The sequence below is a fragment of the Taudactylus pleione genome, unplaced genomic scaffold, assembly GCF_031769625.1.
Source record: "Taudactylus pleione unplaced genomic scaffold, aTauple2 ptg000318l, whole genome shotgun sequence".
NCBI lineage: Eukaryota > Metazoa > Chordata > Amphibia > Anura > Myobatrachidae > Taudactylus > Taudactylus pleione.
Window position 1 is genome coordinate 1749582 of NW_028284719.1, and position 19624 is coordinate 1769205.

At 39.0% G+C, this 19624-nt stretch overlaps 1 protein-coding gene across 4 annotated transcripts in view; it reads right to left on the minus strand.

The window, feature by feature from the left end:
- Positions 1-13057, minus strand: part of LOC148509623 (nicotinamide N-methyltransferase-like) — a 30723-nt gene extending 17666 nt beyond the window's left edge. The window contains exons 1-3 of one of the 4 annotated variants that reach the window (XM_088442884.1): positions 12903-13057; positions 9082-9089; positions 7207-7402 (exon numbers count right to left, since the gene is read on the minus strand). In XM_088442884.1, coding sequence (XP_088299010.1) covers positions 7207-7402; positions 9082-9089; positions 12903-13057 — 359 coding nt within the window. Of the gene's footprint in view, positions 1-7206; positions 7403-8722; positions 8726-9081; positions 9090-12897 lie in introns of all 4 variants that reach the window. The other 3 variants (XM_088442885.1, XM_088442887.1, XM_088442886.1) reach the window with 3 other exon arrangements.
- Positions 13058-19624: the final 6567 nt, after the last annotated feature.

The following is a 19624-nucleotide window of genomic DNA, read 5'->3' on the forward strand; positions in this document are numbered from 1 at the left end:
ATACTATTTTTTTAGCACTTGGGGGGAGCACCCCTGATGGAAAGAGCACCACCTGGACGACACTACAGCACCCCTTTAGGACTGGGACACTGCACAGGACTTTGGAGTGGACACTGCCCCTATGGAGAACTGACTGCACAACACAGTCCAGCCAGCCCCTATGGACTTTGAAGTAGTGGACACAGCCCCTATTAACAACAGCAGCACAGCACAACACAGCCAGCCCCTATGGACTTTGAAGTAGTGGACACAGCCCCTATGGACAACAGCAGCACAGCGCAGCACAGCACAGCACAACACTACTCTGCACTACACTACACTACACAGCCCAGCCAGCCCTAACTCCCACCCTCCCTCTTCACTGTCCACAGCCGAGTGAGAAAATGGCGCCGACGCGGGTACCTTATATAGGATCCAAAACCCGCGAGACCCGGAAGGCGGGATGATGACGTTTTGCCTCGGTTTCAGATCCGAGTCAGGCGGGAAAAGTCGAGCCTGACTCGGATCTGCCTCGGATCGGGGGGCTCGGGGGGGTTCGGATTTCAGAAATCCGAACCCGCTCACCCCTAATATATATATATATATATATATATATATATATATATATATATATAGTGGCAAGATCAGGGTAAGCATGCTGTTTCCTGGGGTAGAGAGTAGAGCTTTCACAAAACAGGCAATTAGTAGTATAACATCCATAGCTACTTTTATTTACAGCATAAAAAGAATAAACAAAACATTAAAGAAAAAAATAAAAGCCTAGCTGGTACATCTCTAATTAAACAAAATTATCCCCTCTCTCAGAGTGGAAGGACCTAATGTCCCTTTCACACACAAAAAACAGTGTTTGCACATTTCTTACAGCCAGTAATCACAGTGTTTCTTAAGAGGCCATCTGCCAGACTTCCGGTTCCGGCTGCATGGAGAGGTGAAGTACTCTGTGCTGCTCCCTCCCTCCGCCGGCTATATTCAGCAGACAAGACCATTTATTTGGTCTCCAATACAGGACACATTCTCCCCTGTATCTTATTGGGAGGTCTCCCCTCAACATGCATCATTTTGTTACCGGCTATCCACAGCATAAAGCCCACAACAACACCAACAGAAACGCAGCGCGGAAAACAGCATGGTGCCTGATGCAGAGTCACAGGGAGCTACACCGGCTAGTAAAAAAGTGGCAGCGGATCATGCTAATGCTGACTTACCACAACCACGCCGCGATCCAGATGCTCCTAGCAAGGTGGTAGAGGCAATTCAATCTACTATGGCGCCACTGTTAAAACGTGCAGTGTCAGACATCACCACTCAACTACAACTCCTGACACATAGAGTCACTGACACGGAAAATTGTATAGGGTCAATCTGCCATGACCTATCTGATGCCCAATATGCTATTCAGAAATTAAAGAAAGATAATTTCCAGCTCTGGAACAAGGTTGATGACCTTGAGAATAGGTCTCGCAGAAACAACACAAGGTTAATAGGCTTGCCTGAAAGCATCAAAGGTCCCTCCCTATATCTATTCTTGTGTACCACACTGCCATCATTATTGGGAATAGAAGAGGAATGCCACGACTTAATAATAGAGCATGCCCATAGAGTCGGTCCAACCCCAAAACCCAATGATAGCCACCCACGTGTGACGCTTTTTCGCTGTATGAATTACCAACATAAGCTGGCATTCTGGACTGCATCCCGTAAAACTAAATCCATCGTTTGGGAGGGAAAAAGACTCTATCTCTTTCAAGATTTCTCTGTGGAATTAACAAGAGCTAGAAAGGCCTTCTCTCCAATCTGCTCTACCCTTGTTAAGAAACAAAGAAAATTTGCATTAATATATCCTGCCAGGCTCCGCATATTCCGAGGAGACTCACATGTGGATGTCACCAATCCGGAAGACGCACAAGCATACCTTAGAGAAGAAGAACAGTTTGGCACGGCAGACATCGCTGACCTCACTCCTTCTCCCCCACATTGAGTTGAGTTTGGACACACTTATCAACCAATTATGGCTAATCTTTATCAAGATGGCTGGAACCAGTGATGAGATGACTACCTGTTAACAAGTGGAAAATCCTGTCGGGATTCCGTGGGTTCTGTATATGCTGTTTATGCACAAAGTTTATTCAAAATTTACAAGCTAAGTGTTTTCCTGATGACACACTTGTTCAATGCTTATATATAGATATATTATGTCCCTTGTTGGGGTCTAGACCCCTTATATGTAAATTCATGGCTTTTTTTTATAGCTCTTATTATATTACCTGTTTATTTAGTATGCCGGAATGGGCTGGGAGCAATATCTGGATGAGAATTAATATGTGTTTTTCAATAAGTATGATTACATAATTTCACCTGAAGTTATGTCTCTTTAAAAAGCTTTGGCTCTCGCCTCTACCGGGAGCTTTATATGTCTTAGGTTGTTTACCCCCCCTCTATTTCTTTTTTTGTTCAGTCTATGTCGTAGTATCCCTTCCCCATTGTTCTGTTATCCTCACCCCACCACCTATCACATGATGTTTGCAAAGGGCTATTTTATTGCTGATATCCTCCACATTATTTCTGATTAATGTCCCAACTAACAATCGGAACTTTGAATATAGGAGGTATAAATTCTCCTTGTAAAAGGAGAAAATTACTTCTATATTTATCTAAACACAACCTAGACATCGCTTTTGTCCAAGAAACACACTTAGTGTCCTCGGAGACTAATAAACTTCAAATGTTAGGCTGGTCAATATTAGCAGCTGCCCCTTTTAATTCAAAGGCAAGAGGTGTAATTATATTAGTTAAACAGTCTCTCCAAATAACAGTATCTTTTACAGACGCAGATCCAGAAGGCAGATACGTTATAGTTAAGATTGCCTACCAAAATACTTCATATATCTTGTGTAATGTATATGCCCAAAATATCTATTCCAAATTGTTTTTGCAAACACTCATATCCAAATTAATACCGTTTATAGATATTCCCTTAATTGTTTGTGGAGACTTTAATTTGGTATCGTCTCTTGTCCTAGATAGGTCACAGCACAATCCTCGAAATAATACTTCCCCCAAACTTGGTATTCCCTGGTTCTCTTCTAGGTTACATTTGATTGACGTATGGAGAGCACTGCACCCCATTGATAAGGAATTCACATGTCACTCATCAGTCCACAATTCCTTTTCTAGGATAGATTTTATTTTTATAGCCAACTCGCTTTTTCCCAGAATTTCTGACTCTGTGATTGAACCAATTGCTTTGCCAGATCACGCTATGGTATGGACCTCTATCCACGTTGACATTGAGAGGGGTTCCTATCCTACCTGGAGATCCCCTCACATTTAGCCCATTCTACTAAGTTTAAATCTCGGTTAGAATCAACCTGGGTGGAGTTTAAAAATACTAATAATTCCCATGCCATCACCGATCCTCCTCTCTTCTGGCAATCAGCCAAAATGGTGATACGTGGAGCTATAATTTCCTATGTGGCCTCGATTCACAAGAAATATGCTTCTTCTTACATAACCAGACAAAATGCCTTCTCGGAAGCATTTCAAACCTTTAAATTTCACCCATCATCTGTAAATAAAAGTAATTATCTACTTGATAAAACATCCTTTGATGAATTTTTACAAAGTATGGGAGACCGTTACCTCTTTTTTGTTAATCATAAATTTCATAAATTTGGCAACAAGACGGGATGTCTCCTGACTAACCTTCTAAAAGGGACGTGAACCCCAATGCTAGTTAACCCTCTCAAAAATCAAGATGGCACATTCACTACTTCAAATGCCCAAATTACTGCTATGATGCGTAACTATTACGAAAATTTATACTCATATACACCCCACTCTCCTAATGTAGAGGACATTTCTACGGCACAGACTCATGATTGCCAATTCTGGCAAAATATCCCATATCCGCAAATCTCCCCTGAGGCTGCCCAATCACTCATAACCCCAATTACCTCAGCTGAAGTCATTAAAACGATAAAAGATTTAAAACTCGCCAATGCTCCAGGGCCTGATGGATTAGGAGGAGAGTTCTATAAAATTCTCTCAGCTCAAATAAGTGATACCCTGGTCTCAGTGTATAACCATATCATTATGTCTAAGTCTCTTCCATTGTACTACAATATGGCAACCATAAAAGTCTTACCCAAACCGGGACGTGATTTGGCCTTACCAGAGTCGTATAGACCTATTTCACTCTTGAATTTAGACTATAAAATTTTAACAAAAATTCTTTCAGAAAGGCTTAAACCCCTGTTACCCTTCATAATCCACACAGATCAATCAGGCTTTATAAGCGGTCGCCACTCAGTAACAAATGTTAGAAAGGTTCTGGAAATAATACAATACATTCAACAATCCAAAAATCTTGATACTAACCTCATTATTTCACTAGACGCTGAAAAGGCATTTGATCTAGTTTTGTGGCCACATTTACATCATACATTATATAATTTTGGTTTTCCACAACACTTTATAGACATAATCCAAACATTATATCATGGAGCCCAATCCCATATAGTTTGTAACGGATACAAATCCACCCCTTTTTCTATCCAAAAGGCACCAGGCAAGGATGCCCACTATCACCCCTCTTATTCGCTATAGCGATAGAACCCCTGGCAATTGCTATTTGATCTGACCCTTTGATACCGGAAATAGAGGTGGAGAATACCACGCAGAAGGTCGCTCTCTTTGCAGATGACATTCTGCTATTAGTGTCAAAACCATCAACCACTATACCTGTGATTATGCACCTACTGAATTCATTTGGCACTGTTTCTGGATTCAAAATAAATATAGATAAATCAGAGATATTACCTCTTTCAGGTTCCATCGAAATTTTAAAACAATTACCAATATTACATCAATTTAAACTTAGTACTTCTAAAATTAAATATCTGGGAGTCCAGATCCCCTCGGGTTTATCCCAACTGTATAAACTGAATTCTACAGATGTAATTTCCAAGGTATCACTATTACTAGATAACTGGAAACTCCTCCCTTTATCTTTGCTAGGCAGGTCTGCGATAATTAAAAATATAATTTTTCCTAAAATATTCTACCTAATGCAGATGCTCCCTATCGCCCTTTCCAAATCAGATATATCTCATATACAAAGAATGATTTCTAAATTCTTATGGCAGGGTAAACGTCCCAGAATTGCGATATCTAAATTAAAACTATCTAGACAATACGGTGGACTGGTAATCCCTGATTTCTTAGCCTATTCATTATCAATTTTCTTCCGATATATCAGTGATTGGCTCCTAGAACAAAACACATTCACTGATCTGTCACTGGATTTTGCTCTACTCGCCCCATATTCCCCAGGTGCACTTCTTCATAACCTACCTGGAAATATTCTGGCCCTGATCCTAAACAATATATTATTTCAAGACACATATTACTCATGGCTATCAATAAATAAGAAATTAGGCAGAAATCATCTAAATACCCCTCTAATCCCCCTTTGGGGAAACCCTGCCTACCCCCCTTCTATGGCTGGCAACAAGTTTAAAATTTGGTCCAAAAAAGGTCTCAGCAATATCTCCAAAGTTTTTGATCCAGGTGGAACAGTGATGCCTTTCTCTAATTTAAAAACCACTTACAGTATTCCCAACCGGGACTTCTTCGTGTATTTACAATTGAGACACTATGTTCAAACCCTCCCACAGGCTCTTCCTCCCCAAGTACTAACTGACCATTTATTATTGAGAATGAAACGTATATCGGGCTCTTCGTATAAGATAAAAATGCTATACTCCACTCTGACAAACCTCCTTTCAGTACCCCTAGGAAACAAAACAAGTGCCCTCTGGTGTAGGGAAGCCACATTTGCACCTACTTCAGAGGATCTTTTCCTACATTATGACAGCTCTCTGCATATTCTCCAATCCTCTTACTTACAAGAGGTACATATTAAAGTAATACATAGATCTTATGTGGCCCCTGCACAGAGAAAACATATGATCATCTCTGAGACTGGCCAATGTACGAAATGTCATATGTGTAATGCTGGTTTTCTGCACTCTCTGGGCCTTTTATAAGATTAGAAAACTTTGGATAAAGATGATCTCTTATATCAATTCATGTTTTGATTTAAATCTATGGCTAGATCAACTAGCATGTCTCTGTTTACATTTTAAAAATCGGGAGCTGGGAGTGGGTGGGAGAAGATTAATTCCACTTCTCACAATTTTCCTTACCATAGCCAAAAAAGTAATTCTGAAACACTGGATATCGTCTTCTTCCCCTTCACTCGCTGAGGTCCAACAAAAAATTATTCAAATCCTATATTTTGATAGACGGTCCGCTATCCCAGATATTGAAAATGGAGTAATAAAATTCTACAAAAAGTGGGGCTTATATATAGACTCATTACCTCAAAAGTCACAAGATCATATATTCCATATATTTCACTCTACTGAGTGGTTTATTCATAGGAACATTTTACAGGAAATGTAGTCATATATTATGTCAAAAACCACTTCCAATTATCAATATTCCTTTTCAACCAACTGTTGTATTTGGTGCTCATTAGCTATGTCCTGGGTAGTTATATAAATGCTCTATTTGCAAGCAAACCCATAGCAATAATATGGTTATTTTTCTCCCCTATGTCCCTCTTTCCGTCATGTCTCTTGTCTTGTGTAGTATTGTTCCCCTCTTTTTATTTTTTATGTACAATAAGATATATATGGATCTGTACTAAAAGCTCAAGATATCTTCATATTGTATCTTCTTATAAAGATCTAATTTTCGTATTGAAATTTGTTACTATATGCTTAGTTTAAATCGAGAAGTTGTACAAGAAAGTTATTGTCTGTAACACTTTATATCTCGATCAGTACAATTTGTGTTCTTTATTGTAAAGCTTTCAATAATAATAATACAATAAAAAGTATTTACAAAAAAAAGAGGCCATCTGCCTGTTCCCCAGGTAGTGAGAGACTGAGACTAGCAACTGAAATATCTAAGATCAGACTCTAAAAGTTGCTCTGACAATGAAGGTTTGCAATTAGTTTCTGTCCACCAGACAGATGCCAGGAATCTGAGGCACATGTAGCTCCCATTTTAAACTTCTCAAGTGTTTTATTATAAGATATAAACTTTTATTACAATATATCGTTGTCTCTTGCTGTATAATATATATTATTCAGATGTTTCTGCAGTTACATGTGACCTAACCACAGAGCATTCACTTACCAGTCACTTCCCAGTTCAGGAAAACACTCAGAGAGATGCTGCCAGTCAAAAGCTTCTTCCTCCTTATTCTTCCATCTCTCAAATTCCTTAATGTAGGAATCATGGGATTCAAGAACAATAACTTTATTAAAATTTTCACAGATTGTCAACAGGTGGAAAATTATTGGTCCAGAAGAAAAATCACACAAGACATCTCCTATTAAATAAACCATAAAATAACAAAAAATAAGACCTTTAGAGTAATAACAATGAAACAAATGTATTCATCAATGTAAATGTAAAAGAGTAACATTTACATTTTAATAAGCTTAGATTTTTAAAATGTTTTTATTTACCTTTTTATAAAACATACAATCAAGAAAAGAGATCAATATGAAACACTGAGAGAATGTAAGCTCTTATGAGCAGGGCCCTCTATCCTCTTGTGCTTCTCCCTACTATACTTTCATCTACTTCTTACTCCCCACTAGGGCACCTAACACTTGGGTGCTTAAGCTCTGCTGCTTATTTGGGTGTTATGGTCACTAATGTAGCAATGTATATTATCCATGTCCTTGTCCGGGATTCTATTGTATTGTACTGTAAATCTTTGGTCATAATTGTTTAAATATTTTGTAAGCCGCTGCGGAACACTTGTGGTGCCATATAAATAAATTATGATAATAATAAGAATAAGAATAATAATATAAGGGGATCAACGGAGACTGAAGAAACTGTGAAATGTTATGCTTTGCTTCTACATAATGCATTTAATACTGTACTGTTACAATTTTAAGGGATAAATAGTGGATGATTACCCAGGAAAAATGCAGGGAGTCTAAACTGCTGATGGTCTTCATCAGGGTCCACTGCAATGGTTTTTTGGCTTCAACATGCAGGTTAGAAATGAGAAAACAGTATGTGGATGTGTATAGTGCTATATCTGAAAGATTTACACTATGCAGACAAAAGTGAGGGCACATCCCCAGGCAAGCAAAATGCTCCCATGCAAACTATTGCACATGAATTCCAAATGGCCACTAATGTGGCAGTTTCAACTAGAATGCTTCTTAAAGAGGCCCAAGCACTTGTAGTTCTATGGAAGCAACAAATGTTTTAATCAGGACGACAATGCCACCTGCTATGTTTCCAGGATGACTCTAAACTGGTATACAGAAAATTGGGTATCTGTATATATTTTAATTTGTTACTGACACTAACTATTGGAATGGGCATTAAGTGGCAAAAATACTAAGGGGTCTATGTACTAAGCAGTGATAAGAGACAGAGTGAAAAGTGAAAAGTCTGTGATAAGGTGCCAGCCAATCAGCTCCCAACTGTCATTTTTCAAACACAGCCTGTGAGATGACAGTTGGGAGCTGATTGGCTGGCACCTTATCACTTACTTATCACTTTTCACTCTGTTGCTTATCACTGCTTAGTACATAGACCCCTAAGAATTTACACTACTCACATGGTGGCAACATCCATGGCAAAGAAGGCTCCGGCCAGCAACAGGAAGGACATCTCTCCATACCTTCTCTAGTCATCAACCATTGGATATTTCAGCCCCTACTGAGTCATGGTTTGGGAGACTTGTTCTTAACACATACACTAAATACGTCTTCGACTATGCAGAGAAATTTATTTTTTTTGCTGCCATTTTGTTAATGCTTGCATCCATCCCATTGTATTGACTAATAGGTTCTTTATTGGACATCATATGTCATTTGTCTGTTCGCTTTAAACAATTAGAGGGAAATCTGCTGTAGGTTATTAAATCTGTTGCGTTTTGTTGGTTTTGCTATCTGTTTTGTAATGCGCACACTGCTGTAAAACCACAGTCTAATAGAAACCAAGTAGAAACCAAGTTTTTACAATTAAAGACCTACAAACCATCCAATCTACTATGCATCATTTTTGGAAAACACCATAAAATTGCCACTAAATAATTATCTTTTGGCAAGTGAGATTGTGGGAAACCATGGGCAATTGTTCTATGCTTAATTGTGATATTTATAAAAAGATACATAACCATGTGCTGTATTGTTCCTGTGGGAAATATGGTGTTTTTTGGGAACAACATCCATAGCACTTACTGCATGTACTGTATGAAGTATGGCAGCAACACTTGACCATAAAGCCAAAAATGAGCACCAGAAGAAGCATTGTGTTATTGACACTAACTTTTGATGTCCAACTTTTATGTGTACAAATAATACATTTGTCAATACATTTGTCATCTTTTTAAATTAAGTCTAATTACCTTGTTCCAATGATTTTTGGGTAAATTAGATTCAAGAATAATAATACATATGTGTGATTCCATTGAATTGGGTAATCTTTAATTGTATATCTTTCAGATAATAGTGCTGTACGCATCCACATACTTTTTATTATTTGTATATATATTCAAGTATCTGGTGTTTTACTTGTCTTTTTTGAGTTTCTGTTGCAAATATTTTCTATCAAATGCGCTGTTGGGGATTATTTCTGTACACCATTTTAGGATTGTTCAACATGCAGGTTGCAGGCCTCTTTATAGGTATCTAGTGTGACAGACTTGTAACAGGAACCATTACAGGAGAGTAGCCAGACATGCCTTGGGTCAGAATCAAAATTGTAGAAATAAGTATCATAGGAGCTTACAGCAAAGTCATCAATATCAATTTATAGTAGAAGATCAAAAGGACAGATTGGAAGCGCAGTGTCTATACACCATATGGCACAAGATGCCTGGGGTGACTGAGGCATTCTGAGAGGCAGGGCCATATCTATAGTGGGTGCAGCATGTGCAGTGCACATGGGCCCTTGGGTTCAGGGGGTCCCTGCACCTAAAATGTACCTCTCCGAGGTCCTATGTTGGGTCTCTCAGTGCTGCTCAAAACCCTGGAAAATGGCCAACATGGCCATTTTTCCAGAGGTTTGCACATGCACTGTGAGGGAATCACAGGGAATATGGTTGCCGCGCCATTTTCCAGGTGATCTGTGCATGTGCAGTAGACTCTGGGTACACTCTAGTGTCCAGAGTCTACTGATTCTGTTGTGGCCGGCCAGCTGCGTCAGTTGACTGCCAGCCACCGGGATGAGAGGAGGGGGCCTATGACAGTTGATGCACATGGGCCCCCTCCTCTCTAAAGATGCCCCTGCTGGGAGGTGTAGTATTTCTTCACATTTTGCATCCTATTCACATCACAGATGCAGCAAAACACCACTCACAGTGTACTAGAAAAACAGGGCTGTGACTTTAACTACACCATTTTAAATACTCACACTTAGATGTGCAAATGTCACACACCAAATTGATGAGTGCGATCTAGAAAAGCTATTTTTGTCACTTCCAGTTGTCTTATTTATACGAATAAGATGTACACTGTCGGCTGATTCACCCAATAACTGGCGTACCTAGAGGAGCTATTTGGTGCGACTGAAGCCACATCTGTACATATTTTACCAAGCTACATTTAACTCAAAGGGATCAATTTATTATCTCATATTTGTGGTAAAACCTCAAGAAAATGATGTTTTCTGAAGATTGCAGCATTGCTCATGCCATAAAATCATTTTCAAGAGAATCTGTCTACTATCGATCATACATCCTCTCCCAATGGGTTGTTATGGGATATGTGTTAGTAGGCAATTTACCAAGCTCCAATAAGTGATTTTTTTTAAGCTTGGCCTCAGTAATTGATGGACTTAGCAATGGACAATATATAGAGGAACCTGGAAATTAAAAACGTATATGTAACCTGCACTTCAAAGAAAACGGCGGCTTACCCTGGGAACTCTATAATATGATATTTAGACAAAGAAAGTCTCCACACACATGTGCTGTCTTATATTCCAAAGAATTTCAAGACATCTCAATAAGATGAATGTAATTGGATATTGTATATAACAGAAGAACGTGATGCAGTTATTATGCCGGTGGACGGGTTGCTGGCAGTCGAAATACGCACGCTGCAATCCCGAAATGCGGGCATAATGCCGACGTCGATATCCCGAAGGACATCAGGATCTCGGCGTCGGCTTCCCAACCACCGGCATCCCGAACGTCCAGACAGCGGGTAAGTATGAAGGTAAGCTGGGAATGGGGGTGGTTAGGATTAGGGAAAGGCAACCCCCCAGGAGTTAGTGTTAGCATGCAGGGAAGGGGGATTAGGGTTAGGCACCACCAGGGGGAGGTTAGCGTTAGGCACCCCCCTGGGAGACTTAGGTTTAGGGTGCGAGAAGGGGTGGTTAGGGTTATGCACCACTGGGGGGTATTTACGGTTAGGCAACTCCCGGGAATGTTAAGTTTAGGCACCACTAAGGGTGGGTTAGACTTGGGGGGGCATGGTAGGGTTAGATTACTTACCTAGTCACGTTGGGATCTCCTGCAGTCAAGCTTCCGGAGGTGCTATTTGAACCGGCGGCTAAAGAGCCATCAGTATTTCAATACCATTCCCTCAAAAATATATATATATCAATAAAATGGTCATATACTGTATAAAATATACTGAATATAATGTAAAAATGAAAACATGTAAAAACATGAAACCTCATAGAATCACTGCATGGGGAGTTACAGAGGTGAGATACTTACAGAATGTATTTTGTTTTTTAGATGTCTCACTGAGCTAATAGAAAAAAAAAAGCCAACAGTGTAATATCGCTAGGCTGACATCTTAAAATTGAATTTTCTAAATGTCATCAAATGAATGAGAGATCTAATGGTCACATAATAGTTTCTTTAAATCCTCCTATTAGAACTCCAATTTCTTAGACCTGTCAGTATAGCTCAAAATGAAGAGAAAAACCTACCTGAGCCATTATCTTTTAGCATTTCTTTATCCTTACATATTTTTTAACACAAAATAAAAGCTTTATCACAAGACATGCCAGTTCCATGCTATTTGTGGTGGGAGAGTAGATATATGTATGAACAGACAAGGTAAAATAGATTGTACCCAGTATGAGTTGATATATGTGGGCGAGTGTACCTCAAACATGTTCAGAGAAAACAAATCAATAAGATTCAATAAAGTAAAATGTTTTAATCTCCTGCCCCTGTTAGTCATTTCCCCAACTGTCACCCTTCATCAACACCAGCACCACCCCTCTTTATTCTCAGGCATTTTTATTATTGTATATAATAGAATCTATGAGTAATGGGAAAAGATTCCATTCCTGCTCAGCCTTAGGGGTCTATGTACTAAGCCTTGGAGAGAGATAAAGTGGTCAGAGATAACCAACCAATCAGCTCCTAACTGTCACTTTACAGGCTGTGTTTGAAGTATGACAGTTAGAAGCTGTCCACTGTATCTCTCTCCAAAGGGCAGATGTGTGAAACTCTGGAAAGTGATAAAGTGGAGAGTGATAAACAACCAACCAATCAGCTCTTAACTGTCATGTTACAGGCTGTGTATGAAAAATGAGTTGGGAGCTGATTGGTTGGTCGTTTATCACTCTCTACTTTATCACTTCCCAGAGCTTCATACATCTGCCTCCAAGTCTTAGTACGTAGACCCCTTAGTATGATATGGCAGCAGCAATCAGTACTAGCCTCTGAAACATACTATTGGTGGACATGTCCTTCTCTTCTGTTTATCAGCTTGGAGGAATAAAGTATTATATTGTTTAAATGCAGCTGTAACTACACTACACAGACTGATCTTATGTCTCAAAAATATAACCCATCATGGCACAAGACTGATATGCACCAATCCATACTGTACATACCTGAAATCTTAAGTTTCTGAAGCTCTTTCACAGGGAATGTTACACCTTCATAAAACAGTTGCTTTTCAGTAGTTGGAGAAAAATATAGATTCAGTATAGTTTTTGGATCACACTCATGTAAATGATAGTGTTTAACACAGCTGGGATCCATCCTGACACAGGAGAGTCGTATGGTACTAACGTGGCCAAATAGCAGATATAAATATGTTTTGTTGAGCAATATGAACATACATTAAACATTACACACCAAGCATATGCACCATAAGTACACATAACAAGTGTCAAATTTGAATCAGGTTATTGTCATGTGAAACTTTTTCTTAATATAATAACTTTTTATTAATAATGAAAAACAACGTCTGTTCTGCCCCAGGTAAAAATATAGTAATGAATATTCAACTTTTGTTTGGGTTTCTGCTATGAAACACTGCTATGTTCTATGTACAGTACAAAGTATGTAGGGCTCCATTTAATAGCAAGCCTTAACACCTTTAGCACTTACTAAAGAGGTTATGAGCTCTGTTTAATTTAAAAACCAACAATAATGGCAATAATGGTATGGTCCCTATTGGTGGAAATGGGGACCCGGAAGAAGCTTTTCCAGCTTCAGCGAATCCCTTTAAGCTTTTCCGAGTGAAAGTGTAATGCACATGAGTAGGCGGCTATCACACCTGATATCAATAGGCTGCCAGAGAAAGAGCAAAGTAAGCTGCTGAGGAGGGGTACACCACAGGACCTCACATTTTATTATAAACACCGGTGGCATAATCAATAGTATCACTATAATACTACATGCTAGTAATAAGGATCATTGTTGAATGGAGCCCTTAGCATAAGTATACAAAGTGATGAGAGGTATAATGACAGGATGGGATATCTAGTCATTCACTGTGAAAAATTGGCACAAATGTAATAATTAAAATATGCAAGTTTAGAGCTAGACTCGCTTTACGCACTCGCAAATGTAATAGAGTGCAACCAGAGCCATAACTAGACTTTTTGGTGCCCTGTGCCAGAAAGAGCATTGGCGCCCCCTCATTTTTCATAGGGACATAATGCACCCAAAGAAGGGCCATGGCTTCTTGGGGAAGGTCCAGGGAAGAGATAGGAGAGGCCAGGAGATGCTGGGGATGAAATAAGAGGAAGCTTCAAGCAAGAATGATAATAAACAGAAATTTGACAAGTCCAAACAGCGCCCCCTGACCTGTGGTGCCCTGTTCGATGGCACCAGCCGCACTACCCTAGCTACGACCCTGGGTGCAACTATACTAATACCACATGCATTTTTCATGCTTTGCTATAACTCCCAAAAAACATCTCACATACAGATGTTTTCCTATTCTCTAGATAGAACTCGGGCAATGTAATAGAGTACGAGTACTTCACTCACACATATTACCGCCTGAGAACTCGCAAAAACAATAGATCAACTTCAGGATAGTGAGTTTATCCTGAGCAGGTCAGAGTAACACAGAAAAATGCACATATCCATGAGATACAGTATGTGCATGTTTCTGTGTGTACGTACAAAACACTTTTTTAATTAAAGAAAAAAAAAGTGCACTCCCTCCCCAAATGCATAACCAGCCCTGGACTCTGTACAGCCTGTACTGGTTCTTAAAATACAGGGCCTCCATACATATTTTGGCTTATGTATTTTAAAAACCAGCACAGGCTGTACAGAGCCCGGGGCTGGTGGTTATGCATCTTTTTTTAAAAACACACACAGACATAAGCTTCCACGGATCTCACTGATCTGTGAAGGCTTCTATATAACTTACACCTTTTAATGCTAATCACATTAAAAGGTGTGAGTTTTTACATAGGGAATTACTCGCACAGATTCGCTTAGCGTAGTAACTCAAAAGTTTGCAGGATATTATATTTGCGAGTCTCGGCACCAACTCGCACCATCAAAAAATGCGAGAAGGTGTGAGTTGGATTACTTAAACTTGAATTATTACATTTGGTCCATTGTCTTCTTTATATTAAACTGAACATCAGTCTTTGAAACAAATGTGTGAAGGGAAGAAAACTTACCAAAGTAAAATTTTGTTGATTTTGTGGTTTTCTTGTGAGTTTTGTGTCATTATGCAAATCTGAGATTAAAAATTGTGGTGGCAAATTGCAGGTGAAACAAGACTATACACACTAATTCTGCGCAATGCACCATCAGACCAAAAATGGTATCTTTTACATATTCTCAAATACAAACCTCGGATTTACTAATAATAATAATGTCAAAAACCATCAAAATCCCACCAAAATTGCAGCACAATGCATGAAGTCAATAGAACTGTCCGGGAGTTTAATGTTTGTTGAAAGATCTGTGCAGGCTTTTGTGGTTAAAAGAGTAAAAGATGGGATAATAAAAAATGATCCCCATAAAAGTATAACCAGCCCTGGACCCAGGAGCCTGGTCTGGTACAGAAAAATCAAGGGTCCCCTTGTCATAATGTAAAACCAGCCCCAAACTGATCTGCTGAGGGGTTATATATAATAGGCTGTGACCACCAAGCATCATCGAATCCTGTGCAAAACTGCCGAATGTATTAAAGTAGCAGTCATTTAAATGGAAAAATCAATCTGGTGATAAATCAGGCACATAATTACCCATTCTGCAACTTATACGCTTTTTCAGACAATGTAATCCCAGTTATTGTCTGGTTATTACATTTTTCTCTTGATTTATGTTAGATCTTTCGAATGGACTTCATACAAATTCAGTGACATGTGGAGAGGTCAATGACTTGGGAGACACACATGGAGATGGGTCTGAGTGCTGGGAGTCTTTCTTGCCCCCTACTTGAGGTAACTCTCCCCTCACTCCATTAAGCTTCAGTGTCCATTTATTCTTCTACTTGCTTGGTAGGCAATCACACCAAATATTTATTTTGATTTAGATTTCTCTTCTGTTCATTCACTTTGCATTTTGTTAATTGATAAAAAATAACTACTAACACTTCTATTTTTGAAAGCATTCTTACTTTGCAGCATTTTTTCCACACCTGCCTAAAACTTTTGCACAGTAATGTACAGTATAATACACTAAAAATAATGACACAGACACAGTGATTTCTAATTGTAAATTGGTCAACAATTTATTTAATGTCAATTAAACCTATTAAACAAATGTATGGTGGCAATGAAAGTATCACTAGAACAAAGCAAAAACATGCAAATCACAACTAAACATAACAAACATGGATTGTAGGCAGAGTTGACCCATGGTGTTCAAATAACAATACAATGGGTATCCAACTCATTCTGCTAAACTTGACTTCTGATCCCATTAGGGAGGTGTTGCTGTACCCTTAAGCATGGTGTAGCTCACATATCTTCATGAATACCACAAACAAAATATAAATGTAAACTTTACATTTTTATATGGTCTTCTGTTCTACCATACTGTCCCACCAAATACAATAGCTAACAAAGCTACCAAAGAAAACACCAACAAATAAAATGGAAAAGTCTGGCAGGAGAGATCAACCAGACAATGAGGACTGGGCCCAACAGAGCAATGCACTAAATTATACCATACTCCATATTAACCTACAGACTTACTCTGTGTGACTGACACAAGGGCCAGCCCTCAGCCTTGTGGTTTTATCCAGCTCAGATACTCTCTGCCCTCAATTTTTCTAGTAATAGCTTGCTGACTTCCCTTGTCCTAAAGCTTTTATCTCTGGCATGGCAAAACCAGTTTTAGATGTATCAGCCCTGATACAAAATAATGCATACCAAAACTCCCAGGACAGATACCAATGCAAGAGACACAACACTTTAAAATCCAAGAAAACTGAAAGACTCATTGGCATAGAGGACCCAAGATCCAGTCCTGACTGGCCCAAAGGCCACATAAATGCATGCATGGATATATCTAAGAGTCCACAGAGGCAGACAGAGAAATGCATATGCCTCTGTCCAAAATACGTGTTTTTGAGCACTGGTTCTTACATAGCACTGACGTCTACCCAAGAAGATCATTATTGTGCATGACTATTGCTGAAGCCTTCTTGGAGGGCATCACCAAACAGTAAATGCTAAAAGCCTTGTAGGATAAGGTCACCACAACTGCTGCTAGAATATTTGGAGGCATGGCAATGTCAATCAGATGCCTCCTGTCAACCAGTACAGGAGCCACCCCTGCACAATGCTTTAAAGCATTCATGGTGAAAAAATGTTTGGATAGGTCAGGCAAACCATTTAGATGAGAATAAGAAATATGTAAGCAACCCAGACAAAACTTCATACAACCAATCTGAAATGTTTAGGTGCCAAATAAAAGAAAGCATTGTTCAATGTTGCACCTCCCTGCATGGCCCAGCCTCCAAGAGATGTGCCCTCACTCCTGTACTCATACATAAACAATGTGACAAGCCCTGCAATCTGGCATGCTGACTTGCCAAACATAAGAAAGCAAAAGTTCAACTAACTTATCAACATCAGAAGCTAGCACCCTAAACGTTTACGACTACAATCTAGACAAAACATCAGAGATAACATTCTCAATCCCTGGCACATGCAATGCTTTGAACAAAATATTGCATTGCAAACCATGTAAGAGAAGCTGTGCGAGCAAACACAACATTGGAAGCAAGGAAGCCTGCTGGAAGTTGATGGAATGCACAAATCTTAGATTATTGCACCTTACTGCAATTGTGTAACCACTGACACCAAATCTTCAATGCAACAATAGTGAACCATTGTGACAGCAGCAAATCTTGCACAGGCCCCCTGTCAATGCAGTATAAAGGCCAAGACATGTCGCACCAAGTTCCATCTGAGGAACAGCCGAAACCCATGGACCCTGCAGATCCATAAATGACTGCAAATACAAATTATAGACTGCTGGGTAAAACAACAAGAGCAAAATATTAAATTCTTGAAGAAACAACAACCAAAGTGATAAATCCCACCTTAATATGGATGATAATAAACATTTAAAATGGTTTGGCCTAGTTATACCTCCATTGGCTTTTCTGAGTTCCTTCAGAAGACACTGTACATCAGATTGACCCAGCAATCAAAGTTGAGTGAACCCAACAATTACTGTGCATGCTGCAAATTGATGTTCACTCCTTGAACCCTGACAGGCAACAACACCTAACCAAGGTATTGATCCCAATATCTAGGTAGAACAGACATTATGTGGGCCCCTTAGTCTTTCCAAGAGCTATGGAAACCCTAAATTCATGAAAAGAGAGTGTAAGGAACAAAACAGAAGTTATCACTGCCAAAATCAGCCACCAATGCACAGGAAATCATTGAAATAATAATCTATTAAATGACAACCCATGTCCTGCTCAATGCACCAAAGGAAAAAAAACTGCTAAACTGTGAAATGAAGGTGTAGGAGATGGAACATGTTATATGTAAGAACTTGTGTATGTGATATCCGTCATACATTAAAATCCCATAAATCTGAAACACCCAGGATGTAAGGGAAATGAACTAAAAGCACTTTCAATCTCAATCTTAATCATCAGCACTCCCTAGCTGGCATAATGAAATAGCTCCAGAGCACTATCAAAGGAATAGATATACTGTATATGCTGAAATGGCATTGTTAACTGACAACCCTTTTAGGTATTAGATGTTGAATCAGCCTACATTCACCATGCACTTTCACATGCTTGCTCTTCAATAGTGCAAAATATGTTCCATAACACATCTAGTGGCCAGGAGAAACAACTATATCCTGAATCATTTGAAAATACAAACAAATTATAACATGTTAAAAACACATATTCAACAACATCACAATGAAACACAGCAAACAAGCCTCATGTCATGTTATGTTTGCTTTTTACAAAACCCAGAAGCAATCCCTTATAATTTTTCATACATACTAAATAGATCGATGATATATGTCATGCTGTAGTCCTCCTGTGCATGTTTTTCTGAAGTTAGCTTCACTTACAATTGTTTTTCAAAAGGATATCTACCGTATCTACACTACAATATATATTGTGAATGAAGACAGAAACAATAATGTGAACAGTAATGTTCATGCTTAACTGACCAAAGATCTAGTTTGTTCAACTTTTGTCTTGTTGGGCAATTAAGGAACAAACAATATAGGTAAAAATCTGCACCGGCACCTGCTTGTATTTGATTGTCTGGGCTGCACTCACTGTGTAGTGTCTACACATTTGAAGAGTATAAAGGGTATAATACTTGTGAGTGCAATTTTAGCAGACCAAAAAATACTGTGCTGTACCTGAGTGAGCTGCAACACAACAGATATTGTTTATTATTTAAAAAGTTCTCGAGCTACTGTACTGTATAATCATTCTTACTTGATGAGGTTTTTGACCAACTAGTCACATGATCAAAAGGTTTATGCTAACACATCCATTGAATACAGTTTCTTCCTACATTGGTCCTAAATATTTTCTATATTTTAATGACCAGGAACTCCCAAAAGAAGTTTGTGATAATCCTCTACTGATGACAACCAGATGCCTTTGACACATATTGCACCATAAACTTTGCCTTAACACTCACAAATAAATCCACCTCCAGTTTTTACGCAATTTATATGTTCAAGAGAGGGGGTGGCCTATGTGGAGGGTGGGGGATGTTCATAGTATAAGTCACCTGCTTGATTTTGATCCGAGGTGACCCCTGGCATTCCTAGAGGCAACAGAGAATTTTAAACTCTTATCCTTTAGCATATTTTTAGCCAAAACATTACATAACTTCCGTGGTG